Source organism: Rhincodon typus, chromosome 5 (genome assembly GCF_021869965.1).
Source record: "Rhincodon typus isolate 14 chromosome 5, sRhiTyp1.1, whole genome shotgun sequence".
NCBI classification, from domain to species: Eukaryota; Metazoa; Chordata; class Chondrichthyes; order Orectolobiformes; family Rhincodontidae; genus Rhincodon; species Rhincodon typus.
In genome coordinates, this window is record NC_063336.1 from 74,374,721 (window position 1) to 74,395,391 (window position 20,671).

Below are 20,671 nucleotides of genomic sequence, written 5' to 3' on the forward strand. Positions count from 1 at the left end.
TATGGAAAGTGAACAGGAAAATGGGATCGAGTGGCTTGCTCTTCAGAAATTAAGGCATATGGAGATAGCGTTGACAGGTGGAGTTGAAGTTGAAGGTCAGCCAAGATTGTATCTTTGGTGGAGTAGGCTGAAAGAGTCAAAGAGCCTATTCATACTCATATATCTTATGTCCTGGTAACAGGGCAGTAGAAGCTCTTGTCACAATTGCCCCAAAGGATCCCATTTAAGAACTACATAAAAATACCAAATAGATTACTGTTTACAATCTGGGGAAAGATCAGCAAATTGGAACCTGGCTACTACTAACTCAAGTTGACATGAGATATAATCAAAATGTACAAATTTAAGTCAGGTTGGTCAAAAAATGAGAGTGATTTCGTGAATGGAATTTTTTTCTGAATAATCCATTATTTTAATTAGGGTAAATTCCAGTTTAAAGGCAGTCATAAATCCAGTGCAAAATTTCATCTAAACAAGGCTGCAAATTTGCTGTCCAGTTCTTGGTGAAATCCCACTGAAACTGAAATCAGTGCCACAAAACAAGCCCATATTCATCACTGAGATACACAAACTGGCAACTTGAGCAGCATGGAGCTGAACTGGCAATGCATTTTAATCTACTTGCTAGAATTCTGCCAGTAAGTAATTGAAGCACATAATGAGTTTTCCGTTTTTCTTCGAAATCCAAGGAAAATAGCAGAACATTGTGGATGAGCATGAGCAAAGCTGCATTGTGATACATGTCGTAAATACCAAGAGCACAAATACAGCCACACATAAAAAAACACTCATCTATGCTAAATTGTACATTTGAAACCCAATCAAACTATATGTAAAGCCTACCAAATTCTTGTGAAACCTGCTTGCATAAATAAGTGTAATCCAACAGAAGCTCTTTAAAGCTGAAAGCCAAGTGAAATGAAAGGCAGTTTCAGTTGAACCGTAGCCTTTCTACAACACGACTATCATAATAAAAACAGCACATATTAACTTGTATCACTCATCCATATTTCCTCTATCTTACTATGAAGTTGCAAGATACGCCCGGTAACAGAGGCCAGGGAATGCTGAATACTTACAATTCACACTAAATTGCATTACACATCGAGTCAAAAAGACTATTCAGATTCTCGCATTAAACTACCCAACATAAGTAACTGCAACCCAGTCACTGCTCTTCTAAGCTGTGAAATTTCAGGTGTGGATGGCAAAGCAAAAGCTCAGCTGCAACAAGTTCGTCTAACCCTCTGCATTTGCTTAAAATGTGTTACATCTCTTAACATTTTCCATGATGACTATCTGCCCTGTTGACTATTTCCAACATTTTGTTTTTATTGCAACTACAAAGATCCATTTCAAACAATTTGCGACATTGCAACAGTTTTGATTATAGTTAAAGCATTTGTAAACTTAAAATTCTTCCTAAACTTGATTCCAGCTGATCGTGTCTTTATTTTCTATTGCAATCTATGCTTGGAATCATTAACTTTCAGCTCATTTAGAAAATGGGAACAAACCAACGTTTCATAAATTAAAATTAAATTTAAGCTACAATACTCTTTTCTATCCAAATTTACTGTTTTCCCTCCAGAAATGTAAATTCTCCAGACTAACAAATAGTCTAGAAATTACAAATGCAAAAGAAGTAATGTTATCAAGTCACAATCAGTTTAATCAGATAAATAGAAACTATTAACCTTGATGACAGACTGGTTCCTTCAGAAGTACATCAACAATATTAAAGCCATATGGCTGACCCTCAATATTTTACTGTATGTATAATGAGAAAGGTAATTTAGGCTGAAGCCAATAAAAAAGTTTGTAACTTGGTCTGACCTAATGAAAATTATGGAATAGATTTTTGTGGTAATGATTTACATTGCTGTGTGGCTCATTAACATTTTGACACAAACAGTTCATGCAATACTGAAAACCTGCAGGTGTAGCCAATTTTTGGTCTGATCACTGAAAGCTTCTTAAAATTTACTGTTTAAAAAACTAACAAAAATATTTCAAAAAGTAATCAATTTGTAACAATGGCTTCTAGTAAAAAATGTAAGTTCTATTAAGCAGTTGAATTTAATTTTAGTTAAAAGTTCCAGGTTGTCTTATAAACGTTTAATTGGTTCTGGTACTGAAATGGTATTTCTTTTTTAAAATTGACTCGAGAAACAAGTTGGAATATAATGACAATGAGAAAATATATGATGAGGCTTTAATTGGATAATTATGGAGTTTTCTAGAATAAGACTGACAAATGAACAGCTGAAAGAGTCATGCCTCAATTGACTTGCAAACAGTGACTGTTTTCAATACCCCATGTACATGGCAGCAAATCAAACAGTCGGTACGTCTCAAAGTGAAATAGGAAAAGAATGAAAACAATATTCAATAACATTGATCTGGCCAAACTGGGGCAGTCATTTGATGCTGCAATCAGACCTGGGTGCCTAGTGCTGTGAGGCAACAGTCCTAACTACTGAGCCATCGTGCCAACCAAGGTTTACATTACTTAAGTACAATTAAAGCTATCCAGATTCTGTTAAAATTCAAGAAAATCTGTCTGATTAGTGTTAATAAAAAAGATACACAAACACTCAAACAATTAATTGGCAAGTATATCCTCCTATTCAAATCCCCGTTGTGATCAAACAAGGAGGGGGAAAAAGCAGGAGTTGAGCAACCCCACTCCACCTGATTGTGACACTTTCCATTAAGCAAGCAGTGTCACACATCCATATTTAAAGAGGTAAGATCAGCTGAACTAATGAAACTTCCAAAACATTTAGCTCTCCCTGAGAACATATGCCTTTCTTTACTGAACACAGCACAGCAGCCTGGCCAAGACTGACAAGTTCATCATGGAAAAAGTGACTACATCTTTGCGAATTAGGAGTTCAAATGGACACGAAGCCTTGGGAAATCTAGGCCAACATTGCAACACTGATGGGTACTAAATAATGCATCAAAAGATTCCTGAGCCAAGATGACATCTGCTTGTTTTGTTGAACATGAAGGGATGGATAGCATGATTCCAAGAAAAGCAGAAAATTGGTTAACATTTTTCATCAACTTAAACCAGAAACAACTACCTGAACCATTAAATGACTTCATGGAGCTTTTTCCACTTGGTTACAAACTGGAACTACTCTTCAAAGCTTCACTGACTATAATGCATTGAAGAAGTGCAAGAAGCTAAAGCTCTTCTATTTGGTCTGCTAATTAGCAAAAAAATAATTAACATTTCACTTCACCAGCCTAAACTTTAAAATTTAAAGGGCTATTCTCTGTAATCAACTGCAGTTGCAGAAACTCTATTCCACAGATATCAGAAAGTAGATATGCATGACTCTAAATGGAGAGCTTTGTCAAAATCTCAAACTGGTCTACTTGTCCTACACTGTAATTCTTCATCATTCTGAGAGATGTCTCAAGGCATTTATAAGCTGCAATACTATATCTAGGCACGATAAAGAGCTCACTGGACAGTAATCAAGAGTGCAAACATAGTTAATTCTTCACTCCAGCTCTTTTTTTTAGTGTGGAAACAGGCCATTCAGCCCAACAAATTCACACCGCCCCTCCCACCCAGACCCATTCCCGTGTATTTCCTATGTCTAACCCACCTAACCTATGGGCAATTTAGCACGGCCAATTCACCTAACCTGCACATTTTTGGACTGTAGGAGGAAACCGGAGCACCCGGAGGAAATCCACGCAGACACGGGGAGAACATGCAAACTCCACACAGACAGTCGCCCAAGGCTGGAATTGAACCCGGGTCCCTGGCACTGTGTGCCAGCAGTGCTAAACACTGAGCCACCGTGCCATCAATTATCCGTCCTTCAATTCTGGAGCGTGGAATGTAATTGTAGCTCCCCAACCACCAGCCAGCAGAGGTAGCTGATTTGGCATCACACAGAAACCTTACCACCTGGACCTATAAGGTTCAGTTTCAAGATAATTCACTTGATGGTGTGGAACAGATTTCTAGCTAGTGTGATACACAGACACACACTTAAATTGACATTCTAGCAAAAATAATACTTACTACAGCTTCAGAAACAACACATCCCTTTTCTGTATGAAGGTCTTCTCCAGTTAGGTTGAGGATACTTGGAGGCAAAACCACAGCATGTGGAGGAGACTGGAAACAAGAGAAGTCCGTATGTCAGTGAATACTTAATGAGTGACCAGTATTTGCAATTGCTTCAAGTAGGTTACAGAGGCAAAAAGCCTTCAGTTATTTGGAAACAAGTGTGATTTCTTGACGCTTTTACACTGTGTCATTCTCCTTCATCTATACTTATCCATTTGATGCATAATTCTTTGTTGACATTGTAAGAGATTAGTAATGAAACAAACTGTGAAAAATGACTTGCTCTTTTAACTGAAGTTCTTTCAGAGTCCTCCTGTCAAAATGGTTAGTTCTTCAATACACTCCTACGCCATTGTTATCAGAAGGTTACAATTCCTATAACACATAAAGTATCCTGCAATTTCAGTATACCCACAGGATGATACTGCTGCATGCTCAGTTCAGCACCCATTCAAAATAAAGACATTCAACTGTCCTCAATATAACTAAAATCAGAAGTCACATGACGCCAGGTTGCAGTCCGACAGGCTTACTCGAAATCACAAGATTGCGAACCGCAGCTCCCAACTGACGAAGGAGCAGTGCTCCGAAAGCTTGCAATTTCAAATAAACTTGTTGGACTATAACCTGGTGTTGTGTGACTCCTGATTTTGTCCACTCGAATCCAACACCAGCACCTCCATCTCAATATAGCTAGCTTGCAATGATGTAAAAAACAAACTGAAATTGACAGAAATGTATTTAAACAACCAAATTTGTCGGGAATGGAGTACTTACAACAGAAATAGGAGGGGAGAAGCAAAGTGGGATAGAAGGAGATGGTTGATGTGGTTGAGTAAGAATCAAAACTGAAGGGGGCATGAGAACAACAAGTCAGCAGAAATAAAACTAGCCATTTCTGGGAAAAGAAATAAGTTGAGAAAATGAATGATTCCTTTTATAATACACATACTGGGTGAGAGCTCTAGCAAATAAACCTGCGTGCTTAATACTTAAGCGACTTCTCCAAGTTAAAAAACGGTACATGGAAACAAATTCTCTGAATTCCTCTTGAACCCAACTGAGTAAACTTTACAATTGTGAGAAATTGTAAAGATGATCCCTACTGTGATTCACCAGCCTTTAAAAGTGCAGGTTTTGAGAACATCCTCTCAACAAAGGTAGGCAGGTGATGAAAGTAATCATCACCTCCAATCTGTCATCTCAACCTCTTCAGCTAACCAAGGGAAATAGCATTTGTGGACAAACAATTCAAAGCCAAGACAAAAAGCCATGATTTACCAGACAGCATTTCATGAGGGTGGCATTTACGTTGCACAGGCTGGGCACAAGCTTTTTGGACATGTTCTCCTATCTTCCCCCGGAACAACGACCCCACCATTGAGTACTGAGCATCAGGTTAATGTGTCCACAACTGTCACCAACCTCATCTCACCTGGGGATGTCCCAAGGCACCCTCCCAGCTCACAGTTCCCAATCCTACACAGCCCACTTCTATCTTATTCCTAAAATCCACAAACAGAACTGCCCAGACCCACTGTTTCTGCCTGTTCCAGCCCCCACAGAATTTACTTCTTCTCAACTGTATTTTACCTTCCCCTGTCCAGTCCCTCCCCACTTACATCCGTAAATCTTCTGACGCTTTACAAAAGTTTCAAAATTCCCATCTAGCAGGCAACATTGCCTCCTCTTCACCATCAATGTGCAATCCCTTTACACATCCATCCCCCAATCAGGATTTTCTCAAGGCTCTCCACTTCTTCCTGGCAAGAACTCCTGAGCCGTCCACAACCACCACCACCCTCCTCCATCTAGGCAAAGTTGGTATCACTTTGAACAACTTCTCCTTTAACTCCTCTCAGAAATTCCATCTTTTCCCTCAACGAAGGATTCCCTGCTAGAGTGGTCGACAGGGCCCTTAGTCATGTCCGACCCATCTCCCACACTTCCGCCATCACCCCTTCCCTTCCCTTCCAGAGTAATAATAGGGTCTGTCTGGTCCTCACTTACCACAATGCCAGCCTCTGCATCCAAAGAACTGTAAGCCGCCATTTCCGTCACCTCCAACAGGATGCCACGATCAGACACATATTCCACCGGTCAGCATTCTACAGGGACTGTTCACTCCAGGACACTCTGGTACACTCCTCCTCCATTCCCAATATCTCCTCATACTCCCACAGTATCTTCCCACAAAATCATAGTAGGTATAATACCTGCCTTTTTACCTCCTCCCTCCCAACCATCCAAGGACCCCCTGACATACCTTCCAGGTGAAGTAGTGATTACTTGTACTTCACTCAATCTAGTCTACTGTATTCACTGTTCACAATGTGGTCCCGTTTACAATGGGGAGACAAAACACTTTACAGAACACCTACATTCTGTTCACAAAAATGTCCCCAGACTTCCAGCTCACTTCAAGACACCATGTTCCAAGCCTCTCTGCTCCTATGATGCTGCTTGGCCTGCTGTGTTCATCCAGCCCTGCACCTTGTTCTCTCGGATTCTCCAGCATCTGCAGTTCCTACAGCCTCTCTGCTCCTATGATGCTGCTTGGCCTGCTGTGTTCATCCAGCCCTGCACCTTGTTGTCTCGGATTCTCCAGCATCTGCAGTTCCTACTATCTCTGATTCGATTTTAACCATGTTCCCTATGCAACATTTCTGTTACAAAGCCAATGCAATGCTCCAGCGATCCTCAGTGCAAGCTCGAAGAACATCTTATTTTCCAAATGGGAACACTTGCAACTTCTATGACTCAAACTGAGTTCAATAACTTTACAGCCTGATTCCATCCTTCCACGCTTTTTATCCACCGAATACCCAACCCGTATATGCCATTCCCACAGAATTCTAGGCTCGTTATCACATATGGGTTATATTCTGCACGGCGAATCCATTTTCTCACTTTTAGATCTTATTATCTCTTGTTCAATTTTTCTTCTGTCCTGGCCTGCATCCATAATTTCCTCATTTACTAACCCTTTTCATATCTCTGTCTCTGGGCTCCATCTCTGCCTATCCACTCACGTCCCAACCCCACTCTCTCCATGAACCTTCACCTCGCCCACTTCAACCCCAGCATAAGTACCAATTTTTCCTTGTTAGTAGCAGCAGTTCTGATGAAGAGTCACTCGATTCAGAATGTTAATTCTGCTTTCTTCCGACAGGTAATGCTGGACCTGCTGAGTTTCTCCAGCAATTTCTGTTATGCTTCAGCCTAAAATCGGCCTAACAATCTAGTCCACAGTACAGATGCCAATACCCCAAATCAATCTTAGAGTCACAAATTCAACTCTGACCTTATTTATCCGACATCAATTTGATCCTAGCTGCTCATACTGAGCAGAACCTCTTTCTCAGTCCTATTATGTCAAGGACCATGATAACACGATCTGTAATCTCCTACTCCAAGCTCCTCTCCAATCCCTAGATGTACTTAATTTTGGCACTGGGGAACTAACACAGCTTTAAGACTCATGATCTTGGCTGCAGAGAGCAGTGTCTAACCTTCCAAAGTTGCTACCTATAACTGCAATTATTGGGGCCTCCCACTTGAATAGCTTTTTAAAAATTTATTCATGAGATGAAGGCATAGCTGGATAGGCCAGCATTTATTCCTATTCCTAACAGCCATTAAGGCTCAACAACATGGCTGTGGAACTGGAGTCACATGTAGGCCAAACCAGGTAAGGATGGTAGTCTCCTTCCCTGAAGGACATATTGCACCATGATGTGATAATCAGTCTGGTCATTCTCCTTGCACTCCCTGCTCTTGTTCACTCAAGCAGAAAGCATTTCAAATTTGTCAGATAATTGCTGCTCCATTGCTACCTCTGGATCTACCTACCTGCCTTTCTTAATCACAATAACTGTCTACAAACAAGGAGCCAATTACACAGATATGAATACAAAGTTGGTTACAGGTGAGTGAGTAAACAGACTAAGAACTTCGGTGATTAAAAAAAGGAAAGTATCTGAAGAAACAAGACAAAATATTCGAAAATATATCCTAAAATAGAAATTGAGTGAGACAGATCCATAGCTTACTAAGGGGATTAAGGATAGTATTATTTTATTTCTTAAAAAAGGGCTTGTAACTTTGCAAAGAATAGGGAAAGCCCGTAGATTAGGAATGTTTTAGTTGCTAGCGGAAGGCCACCAAAAAGTTGACATAAAGGGAAGTAGAAATCAACAGTAAATTAGGCAGTGATACAGAAAATAGCTAGTAAGTGATTTACAAGAAGCAGAGACAGAATATGTTTTATTGAGAATGAGAAAATGTCAAAAACATGGAACAAACATATTTAACACAATTTTACAGAGAAAACAAACAGGCCACATATCAGCAAACAGGGGTAGTCGAGGGGCTGATAGGAATGAGAAAATTAATTGGTACCAGCAGAGAACAAAAACTAGGGGAAACTCAAGGAATTAAACTCCGACAAATCTCCAGGAAGAGACATGTTGTCAAATTGTCTCATCTTGCACTCATCTGGACAATTCACAATACCACCAACAGAAAGGGAAAGTCAATAATTATACAATATGGGAGGAGAGAGCTGCAAACCACTAGTCTCCTCTCATGCAGTGAAAATATAAAAAAACAGAACTACAGAAATGGCAGGTGCTATGGTTTTCCAAATGTCCCTTGATTCTGGAATGTTCCCATCAAGTTTGAAGTTAGCTACCACAACAGTGCTTTTCAAGAAAGGCAAGAGAGAAAAAAAAACTTCAGCAACAACAAGGTTGTGCATGGTAGACTGGTTAGCAAGGTTAGATCACATGGAATTTAGGGAGAGACACCAATTCAGATGCAAATTGGCTTGAAGGTAGGAGGCAGAGGGTGGCGGTGGAGGGTTGGTTTTTGGATCAGAGGCCTGTGACCAGTGGTGTTTTGCAAGGATCGGTGCTGGGTCCACTGCTTTTTGTCATTTATTTAAGTGATTTGGATGTGAACATAGGAGGTATGGTTAGTAAGTTTGCAGAGGACACTAAAATTGATAGTGTAGTAGACAACGAAGATGGTTATCTCAGAGTACAACGGGACTTTGATCAGATGGGCGAATAGGCCGAGGAGTGGCAGATGGAGCTTAATTTAGATAAATGTGAGGCGCTGCATTTTGGTAATGCAAATCAGGGCAGGGCTTATACACTTGATGGCAAGATCCTGGGGAGTGGTCCCCATCAAGGTTCATAACTCCTTGAAAGTGGAGTCACAGGCAGACAGTAATGAAGGTGGTGTTTGGTACACTTGCCTCTATTGATCAGTGCATTGAGTACAGGAGGTCATGTTGTGGCTGTATAGGACATTGATTAGGCTACTTTTGGAATACTGTGTTCAATTCTAGTCTCCCTGCTATAGGAAAGATATTGTGAAACTTGAAAGGGTTCGGAAAAGATTTACAAGGATGTTGCCAGGGTTGGAGAGTTTGAGCTATAGGGAGAGGCTGAACAGACTAGGGTTATTTTCCTTGGAGCTTCAGAGGCTGAGGGGTGACCTTATAGAAGTTTATAAAATCATGAGGGACATGGACAGGGTGAATAGCCAAGGTCTTTTCCCCAGAGTGGGGGAGTCCAAAACTTACAGTTAAAGTGAGAGGGGCAACATTTAAAAGGGACCTAAGGGGCAACTTTTTCACACTGATGGTAGTGTGTGTATGGAATGAGCTGCCAGAGGTGAACGCTGGTATAATTACAACGTTTTAAAGGCATTTGGATGGATACATGAATTTGGGGCGGCACAGTGGTTCAGTGGTTAGCACTGCTGCCTCACAGTGTCAGGGACCCGGGTTCAATTCCACCCTCGGGTGGCCTGTGTGGAGTTTGCACGTTCTCCCCGTGTCTGCATTGGTTTCCTCCGGGTGCTCTGGTTTCATCCCACGGTCCAAAGATGTGCAAGCTAGGTGGATTGGCCATGCTAAATTGCCCATAGTGTTCAGGGATGTGTAGATTGGGTGGGTTATAGGGGGATGGGTCTGCATGGGATGCTCCAAGGGTCAGTGTGGACTTGTTGGGCCGAAGGGCCTGTTTCCACACTGTAGGGATTCTATGATTCTATGAATAGGAAGGGTTTAGAGGGATGTGGGCCAAATGCTGGCAAATGGGACTAGATTAACTTAGAATATCTGGTTAGCATGGACAAATTGGATGAAAGGATCTGTTTCCACGCTCTATCCTACAGTTCAGTTCACCTGATATTAGTTATCAGGAAAGTATGGGAATTTATTATTTAGGAAATCCTAGCAATAGATTTAGAAAAGCACTGTACAATTAGAACAAAGTCAACATAGTTTTACTAATGGGAAATACTGTTTTGACAAATTTTGAGGGTTTTTTTTGAGGATGTAACTAGTAGGGTAGATAAAGGGAACAAGTTGATATCTTTGGATTTCCAAAAAAGCATTTCATAAGATCCCCACACAAAGGTTCATGGGGTTGTAGATGATACATTAGGATGAACAGAAGACTGATTAACAAACAGGAAGCAAAGAGTTGCCATAAATGGGGCATTTTCAAATTCAGAGACTATGACTAGAGGGCTGGCACAAAGATCAGTGCTGGGTTTCAGCTACTTACAATATGCTGAAGGACTCAGATAAAAAGAGTAATACACCTACATTTAGTGATACAAGATTAGGTGGGATTATAACCTATGAGTAGGATACAAAGAGGCTTCAAACAGATATAGACAAATGCACTATAGGTAGCAAATGGAGTGTAATGTGGGAACATAAGTTATGCACTTTAGTTGTAAGAACAGAAATGCAGAATTTTTTTTCAGAGTCTTGAAACCTGAAAGTATTCATGTTCATTTCCAGAACCAGGGTCATAGGTTAAGGATACAGGTAGGCCATTTATACTGAAATGAGGAGAAATTTCTTCATTTCCTCACAGCCTGTGGAATTTCCTGCCACAGCGGGCAGTTGAGGCCAAAACATTGAATATTTTCAAGAAGGAGTTAGAAACAGTTCTTAGGGCTAAAAGAAATGGGGGGAAAGCAAGAACAGGGTACGGAGTTGGATGATCAGCCATGATCATACTGAATGGTGGAGAAGGTTCAAAGAGTCAGATAGTCTACTCTTATTTTCTATGTTACAACGTTCAGAAAGATTTGGGTGTACTCATACAAGGAATACAAAGTACAAGCAAGAATGTATTTTTAAATAAATCTTCAGATCATGATAATTATAAAGACCTCATCAACTGTTGAAGAGCATTCATATCTACTTCATTAATTTGTGGCTCTAACACTGCAGGTTAAAGCACTTGCAACAGCCAAAATGGCATCTTTTCAATCTCAGCGATTACTTTAAATGGTCTGCTATATTTGGGTTTTACTTCTGAGAGAATAATGACCCTCCCTAAACCTATTCCACCATCAGTAAAAATTGGTTTAATCAGGTGGCAGTGGAGATTAGTTCAAGATGGCAGTGGAGTAGCACTGCAGCATGTGGGCTCTTGCCCAGAGCTCATCTGCTTTTACTTTTGTTTTCCTTCCTTCACAGCTTTTCTTACTTTAATCTACTTACCTTCTGTGGAGAGACTGAGCCAGCATAGGGGTCAGTGAGAAAGTGTGAGGGAGAGCGAGAGAGTGAGCCCAACGCTGAGGAGAGTGAGCCCAATATGGAGGAGAGTGAGAGAGCACCAGGGAGAGCGAGTGAGTAACACAGAGTACAAGCCAGCACAGGGGAGAGCTAGACAGTTAGCCCAGCACGGGGAAGATCGAGCCCAGCACTATGGCAATTGAGATCTCCCAGAAACTGCAGCAACAGCAAGATCAGCAGCCCGAGATCTTCCGGCAACTGTGGTGGCAGTGGGGGCATTCAGCCAATGTCTCCAGGCAACTATGGTGGTGGCAGCAACAGGCAGCCCAAGGTCTCCACGCAACTGCAGTGAGGACAGGCAGCCTGAGGTCTACCGCCAACTGTGATGCGGCAGGGACAGGGAGCCTGAGGTCTCCCAGCAACAGAGGAGGAATTGAGCGCAGGGAGATCAAGTCCAGCACAGAGATCGAAACCTTATGGGGAGTGAGAGCCCAGCATGGCTAAGCACTTAAAGGACTGCAATGTTAACTTTTAACTTTATTTCTTGATTTTTCTACTTTTATACAGAGAATGATTTTAACGTTGAACTTTTAATTAAACTTCCTTATTTTTCTTCTTTGTACCCGAGATTTTGAACCTTGGTACCTTTGTATTTAAGATTGCGCCAGGAATGGCGACATTGTACACTTTTCACTGTATTCCTGTATCTCTGTATTTGAGTACATGTGACAAGAAAATCTAAAGCTAAATGGGAGGCAGTAATCACACATCCAGGTCCCATTTGCCATTTCTTTTTTTAAGAAAGGGTGATAGTCTGGAAATCTCTGAAAATCTGGCCTATTGTCTCCCTTGGCTGCAGAATTTAGAACAAGGGGGCATAACTTTTAGGAAACAGTAAGTTAGCGATAATGTCACTGGACTAGTAACAAAAGGCCTAGGCTAATACCCTGCTGATGTGGACTGAGAACCAATCATAGCTGCTAACATAATTTAAATTCAATGAATATATCTCATATTGAAAGCTCATCTCAGTAGTGGTGACGTGAAACTATGCATTAATATAAAATCCATCTGGTTCATCAGTGCCCTTTAGGGAATGAAATCTGGTATCCTTACCCTGTCTGGCCAACATGTGATTCCAGACTCACAGTAAGAAGTTGATTCTTAACTGGCCTTTGGAAATGCCTGAGGTAGCCACGCCATTCAGGGGAATGTTTTGAGATTTATTCATTCATGGAATTTGGAAGCCACTGGCTAGGCCAGTGTTTATTACCCATCCCTAACTGCTCTTGGGAAAATGGTAGTGTGCTGCCTTCTTGAACCACTGTAGTCCATGTGCTGGAGCTGGACTCACAATGCTGTTGCGGGGAGGAGTTCCAGGATTTTGACCCAGGAACACCTAACAAACAATGATATATTTCGAAGTCAGGATAGTGAACAATTTGGAGGGGAACTTGCGGCAGTGTTCCGTATCTGTGCTGCCCTTGTTCTTCTAGGCAGTAGTGGTCATTGGTTTGGAATGTGCCATTTAAGGAGCCTTGGTGAATTTCTGCAGTGAATCTTGTAGACACACTGCTGTTACTGAACATCAGTGGCAGATGTTCTGTAAAAGTGGTGCCAATCAAGCAGGCTGTTTTGTCCTGTGTCGTGTCAAGCTTTGAATATTATTTAAACTGCATTCTTCCAGGCAAGAGGGAAGTATTCGACTACACTCCTGATTTGTGCTTTGTAGATGGAGGACATGCTTTGGGGAGTCAGGAGGAGAGTTACACGCTGCAGGATTCCCAGCTTCTGACGTGTTCTTGTAGCCACAGTATTTACATCCACACTCCCCACTAGCCCTACCAAAGAAGAACAAAGAAAATTACAGCACAGGAACAGGCCCTTCGGCCCTCCAAGCCTGCGCCAATCCAGATCCTCTATCTAAACCTGTCGCCTATTTTCCAATTCCTCTGCCCCCTGCCTATTCATGTATCTGTCTAGAGACATCTTAAATGACGCTATCGTGCCTGCCTCTACCACCTCCGCTGGCAATGCGTTCCAGGCACCCACCACCCTCTGTGTAAAGATCTTTCGACGCATATCTCCCTTAAACTTTTCCCCTCTCACCTTGAAATCGTGACCCCTAGTAATGGAGTCCCCCACTCTGGGAAAAACCTTCTTGCTATCCACCCTGTCTATACCTCTCATGATTTTGTAGACCTCAATCAAGTCCCCCCTCAACCTCCGTCTTTCTAATGTAAATAATCCTAATCTACTCAACCTCTTTCCATAGCTAGCGCCCTCCATACCAGGCAACATCCTGGTGAACCTCCTCTGCACCCCCTCCAAAGCATCCACATCCTTTTGGTAATGTGGCAACCAGAAGTGTACACAGTATTCCAAATGTGGTCGAACCAAAGTCCTATACAACTGTAACATGACCTGCCAACTCTTATACTCAGTACCCCGTCCGATGAATGAAAGTTTACCACCCCCGGCACTTTTCCCTGCAACTGCAGGAAGTGCTACACCTGCCCCTACACCTCCTCCCTCGACTCCATCCCAGGCCCCAAGAAAATCTTCCACATTAAACAGATGTTCACCTGCACATCTGCTAATGTGGTATGTTGTATCTGCTGTTCCCGATATGGCCTCCTCTACATCAGGGAAACCAAGCGGAGGCTTGGAGACCGCTTTGTGGAGCACCTACGCTCGGTTCGTTACAAACGACAACAACTACCAGTCGCGAACCACTTCAACTCCCCCTCCCACTCCTTGGATGACATGTCTATCCTGGGCCTCCTTCAGTGCCACAACGATGTCACCCGAAGGTTGGAGGAACAGCACCTCATATTCCGCTTGGGAACCCTGCAGCCCAACGGTCTCAATGTGGACTTCACAATCTTCAAAATCTCCCCACCCACGGCCTCATCCCAAGACCAACCCATCTTATCCCCATCTCCTTGACCTAGCCGTCTTTTCTCCCGCCTATCCGCTCCTCCCACCTCATTGACCAACCCCCACCCCCACTTCCTACCTACTAGCCGCATCCCCGCCTCCTTGACCTGTCTGTCTTCCCTCCCCTCTACCCGCCCTTCCCTCCTCACTGACCAACCCCCATCCCGACTCCCTACCTACACTCACTTTTACTGGCTTCATCCCCGCCTCCTTGACCTGTCCATCTTCTCTCCACCTATCTGCTCCTCCATCCACCTTCTATCATCGCCTTCCCCACTCTCTATTTATTTCAGAGCCCACTTGCCCTCCCCCATTTCTGAAGAAGGGTCCAGACCTGAAACGTCAGCTTTCCTGCTCCTCTGATGCTGTCTGGCCTGCTGTGTTCATCCAGCTCTACACCTTGTTATCTTAAACTCCAGCATCGGCAGTTCCTACTATCTCTGACTTACATAACAAGTCCAGTTTAGTTTCCAGTCAATGATAAACCCCATGTCTTGATCGTATGGGATTCAGTGACGGCAATGAATGATTGAATATTAAGGGCAATGGTTAGATTCTCTCTTGTTGGAGACAGCCATTACCTGGCATTTGTGCGGCCAACAGTCCATATGCCTCCCCCATTACCCACTGAACTTTAATGTTAGCTTCTGTGATTCAATCACAGGAGTCACCAAATCCCTCTATGTTGCAGTTTTCTGCATGCTTTTCCTATTTAAATAATTTTCAGCTCATCTATTCTTCCAGCTAAAATGCATCTGCAAGATTTTTTCCCACTCACTTAACCGACTTCCTTCTGTAGATTCTGTCATCCACACTACATGCTTTCCCACCTATTCTGTATCAGCAGCATATCTGGCAATAGCAGATTCAGTTCCATCATCCAAATCATTTACATATATTGTATATAATTGAGGCACCAGCACAGATTCCTGTGGCACTCCATCCTGAAAATGTCCTCCTTTATTCCAATTATTATTATTATTATTAGCCAATCCTCTATTCATGCTAACATATAAAAGGGTAAAGTCTCTATTGTTCTACCAGACCATTGGGCTGCTCTCTCATTACAGATAGATGACCGATGGTGGTTTTAACTGGAGGTCATTACACCTAAGGCGAAGGGAAGAGTTTCAGGAGAATCTTTCATGGTAACCTTAGCAGGAATTAACAGGAATTAAACCAATACTGCTGGCATTGCTCTGCATCATAAACCAGCTATTCAGCCAACTGAGCTAACTAACCCCTGCTAACATACTACCTCCAACACTTTGATGTCTAAAACAGTGCCCCTTAGTTCCAGACTGACTCATTGTGGAAATGTGCATCCTTTCCATATTCAGGATGTTATACACTTCAATCAATTTAACCCTCATGCTTCTAAACTCTGGAGGAATAAAAGGTCCAGCCTGTCAACCAATCTTCATAGTGCAACCCATTAATTCCAAGCATTATTCTATTAAAACTTCTGAACTGCCTCCCATGCATTCACACCCTCTCAAAGTAGGAGACTAAATCTGCGGACAGTATTCAAGATATTGCCTGCTTAACATTCTTACATTTGTTTAATTCCTCTCATATTAAAGCATAGCATCCCATTAGTCTTCTTGATTATGTGCTGTACCTACAGACCAACCTTGTATCTTCTGCACCAGAACATGCATAGCCTTTTTCACTTCAATTCTGCAGTCATTCTCCATTTAAGTAATATTCTGCTTTTTTATTCTTCCTGCCAAAGTGAACAACTTCATACTTTCCCACATTATACTCCACTGTCCAGACTTTTGTCAATTCACTTAATCTACCGACATTCATCCGCAACTTCTTTGGATATTTTCTAAACAACTTGCTCACAGATGTTACTACAAACCTCTGGAGGGACTTAAACAATAACATGAGAAGTAAAGCTGCCATTCACAAATTTTTCTATCCACACAAATTATGGCTCTAATATACACTTATCCACAATTTTCAGAAGAACAACTGATTAAAACTTGGGAAGAAGTCAAAAAATTTAAACAGCGCTTAAATGAAGGTTAAAGAACTGACAATCAAAACAGTCCATGGCTTAATGCACTTATTTCCTGGCCTAGAAAGTGTACATGTGCAAATGTCAACTGTCTTTGTGCTTAACAGAGTGCATTAATTGCCGCTAGAATAATTGCATTCTGGACAGTCTTATAAAGGGTTGTTCTGAAATATTATTTCATATACTTAAGTAACCAATTTTTCCAGTAAGATCTTGGAAAAAATTAGCTTTTACTGTACATGGAATGGATCAAATGTTTGGACAGGAACCTAGACAATTCACTCCCATTACAAAACATACATCAATTATGAGGTTTTCCCCAAGAACAGTGCGACAATACAGACACTATATAATAAATCATTTTTCATGAATTTGGATTCCTGAATTGTTTAACACTTTCAGGCAGTAAAGATCAAGAATTCTACACTGAATAAGCTTAATACACAATGTCTACCAGGAAATGGCATAAACAATTTACCAACTTACAACACCGTGACAATTGAGTATATTGGGAATTTTCTGATACAGTCTTAGTTACAGCACTAATTTCAACTTATTCAATGTGGATTGAACATACTTTATTTGTTTCAAATGGCAGAGAATCAACAGATTCATTTCTCAGACAGTCCACCATTTTATAAAAGCCACAACATTTAACAACGTGTTGTGACATCATGGACTGTGTCATTTGAAAAGAAATCACATCTCACTTCCTTTTACGGTGGACCCTATTTGAGCCCTACTGCCCCTTTTCCACCTCATTGCATACCACAGAAACACTGAAATATAGAAGATGACAGTAGGCCATTCAGCCCTTCTAGCCTGCTCCACCAGTATGATCATAACTGTACCCCGTTCTCATTTTTTCCCAATACCCTTTTGATCTCTTTCACCCTAAGAAAGAAAGCCCTATATCCAAACTCCTTCATGGAACCATTCAATGTTCTGGCCTCAACCACTTTCTTCATCACAGGATTCCATAGTTCATCACACTTTGGATGAAGAAATTTTTCCTTATCTTAGGACATGCTTGAAATTTTGAAAAACATGAGGATAGGTAAGTCCCCTGGGCCAGAAGGGATATACTCAAGGCTACTATGGGAAGCGAGGGGAGAGATTGTTACCCCTTTGGTGATGATCTTTGCACTGGAGAAGTACCAGCTGATTGGAGGGTGGCAGATGTTATTCCATTGTTCAAGACAGGGAGTTGGGATAATCTTGGGAATTACAGACCGGTCAGTCTTATTTCTGTGGTGGGAAAATTATTGGAGAGGATTCTGAGAGATCGTATTTACAATTTTTGGAAAAGCAGTTTGATTAGAAATAGTCAGCATGTCTTTGAGAGGGGCAGGTCATGCCTCACAAGCCTTATTGAATTCTTTGAGGATGTGACAAAACACATTGATGAAGGTCAAGTAGTGGATGTGGTGTATATGGATTTTAGCAAGACATTTGATAAGGTTCCCCATGGTAAGCTCATTCAGAAAGTAAGGAAGCATGGGATTCAGGGAAATTTGGCTGTCTGGATACAGAATTGGCTGTCCAATAGAAGACAGAGGGTGGTAGTAGATGGAAAGTATTCAGCCTGGAGCTCGGTGACCAGTGGTGTTCTGCAGGGATCTGTTCTGGGACCTCTGCCCTTTGTGATCTTTATAAATGACTTGGATGAGGAAGTGGAAGGGTGGGTTAGTAAGTCTGCCGATGACACGAAGGTTGGTGGAGTTGTGGATAGTGTGGAGGGTTGTTGTAGATTGCAATGGGACATTGACAGGATGCAGAGCTGGGCAAAGATGTGGCAGATGGAATTCAACCCAGAAAAGTGTGAAGTGATTCATATTGGAAGGTTGAATTTCAATGTAGAATACAGGGTTAATGGCAAGTCTTGGCAGTGTGGAGGAACAGAGAGATCTTGGGGTCCATGTCCATAGATCCCTCAAAGTTGCTACCCAAGTTGATAGGATTGTTAAGAAGGCGTATGGTGTGTTGGCTTTCTCTGGCAGGAGGATTGAGTTTAAGAGCCGCGAGGTTATGCTGCAGCTCTATAAAGCCCTGGTTAGACCACACGTGGAATATTGTGTTCAATTCTGCTCGTCTCATTATGGGAAGGATGTGGAAGCTTTAGAGAGGGAGGAGAGGAGATCTACCAGGATGCTGCCTGGAATGGATGGCAGGTCTTATGAGGAAATGTTGAGGGAGCTAGGGCTTTTCTCATTGGAGTGAAGAAGGATGAGAGGTGACTTGATAGAGGTGTACAAGGCGATGAGAGGCATAGATGGTGTGGATAGCCAGAGACTTTTTCCCAGGGTGGAAATGACTATTACGAGGGGGCATAATTTTAAGGTGATTGGAGGAAGGTATAGGGGAGATGTTAGAGGTAGGTTCTTTACACAGAGAGTGGTGGGTGTGTGGAATGCGCTACCGGTGGTGGTAGTGGAGTCAGATAGATTAGGGACATTCAAGCGACTCTTGGATAGGCACATGGATGATAGTAAAATGTAGGGTATGCAGGGTAGTTTGATCTTAGAGTCGGGTAATAAGTCGGCACAACATTGTGGGCCGAAGGGCCTGTACTGTGCTGTAATATTCTATGTTCTGTGTTCAGTCCTAAATGGCCAGCACAGTTTTCAGTACTGTAGACCTTTATGGCCCTAATTCTATTTGTCAAGCTCAACTTCCGTTCTGTAAATTCATGTTGACTCTGAATGATCCTGTCACTGTCTCCCAAGTTCTCTGCTATTAAATCTTTTATAATAGATGCTACCATTTTCCTTACTACCGATGTCAAGCTAACCAGTCTGGGGCAATTCCCTGTTTTCTCTCTACCTTTTTATTTTAAAGAATGGGGTTACCGAAGCTACTGTTCAATCCATAGGACGTGTTCAGAGACTACAGAATCTTGAAAGATGACCATCAGTGCATCTAGTATTTCTAGGGCAACTTCCTGAAATATTCTGGGATGGAGATTATTGGGCCCTGGGATTTATCAACCTTTAATCACATCAATTTCCCTACTAAAACTAATTTCCTCCCCATCAACAGGTCCTGTTGCCCAATATTTTTGGAATATTATTGGGTCCTTTGTGAAGCCAGATCCAAAATATGCATTTAATTGGTCCACTGCCTTTTTGTGCACCATTATAACTTCCCCTGTTTCTGACTGTAAGATAGTTGTCCTCACTAATCTTTTTCTCTTCACATACTTATAGAAGTTTTCAAAATCAGTCTTTATGCTGCCCACAAGTTTACTCTCACACTTTATCCGCTCCTTCTTTGCTGTATTCTAAATTGTTCCTAATCTTCAGGTCTGCTGCTTATTTTTTGGTAATTTGTAATCCTCTTCCTTGGATCCAATACCACTCCTAATTTCCTTCATTAGCCATTATTTTTCTGACAGGAATGAATGAATGACTGTTGCAGCTCCTTTGCCATTGCCTATTCACTGTCACCTCTTTAAGAAACATTCCCCAATTTATCATAGCCATTTTGCATCTCATACAATTATAGTTTCCTTTATTCAGATTCAGATTCAGACCCTGGTCTCACAATCAACCACACTACTCTAGATAAATGAAGACTTCTCTTAATGAAGAATTCTACCAAATTATGGTCACTCTTCCCCAAGGAGGCTTGCACAACTGGAATGCCAATTATTTCTCTCTCATTATACAACACTCATCTAGGATGGCCTGTTCTCTAGTTGGTTCCTCAACATATTGAGCCAAGAAAGCACTCTATACACACTCCAGGAATTCTTCCTCTTACGGTTTGCTACTGATTTGTCCAATCTACATGCAAATGAAAGTCACCCATAATTACAGCTATATCTTTAATGAGTTTCCAGCATTCAAAATAGTTTTGAGTTACGTGTTCACTGTGTTTTCATTTCCTTCTGACCAAAAAAACACACATTCTTTCTGTAGATCTCTAAGCAGTTTGCTTTCTCTGATGTATCGAATGTCAATCCTTGTCTTGTTTCGAGCTGTTTATATAGTCAGATGCTGCATGATGCACACTAGTTTGGAAAAGAGAGGATAAGCAAAAAGGAAGTGAAAAGAGA

The 20,671-nt window shown here is 41.7% G+C and overlaps 1 protein-coding gene across 1 annotated transcript in view; it reads right to left on the reverse strand.

Annotated features, from left to right (window-relative positions):
* Positions 1-20,671, reverse strand: part of LOC109930086 (stromal membrane-associated protein 1-like) — a 251,251-nt gene that overhangs the window by 129,434 nt on the left and 101,146 nt on the right. Inside the window, exon 7 of the mRNA XM_048597072.1 lies at positions 4,052-4,147. Within this exon, the coding sequence (XP_048453029.1) occupies positions 4,052-4,147 (96 nt within the window). The remainder of the gene's footprint in view (positions 1-4,051; positions 4,148-20,671) is intronic.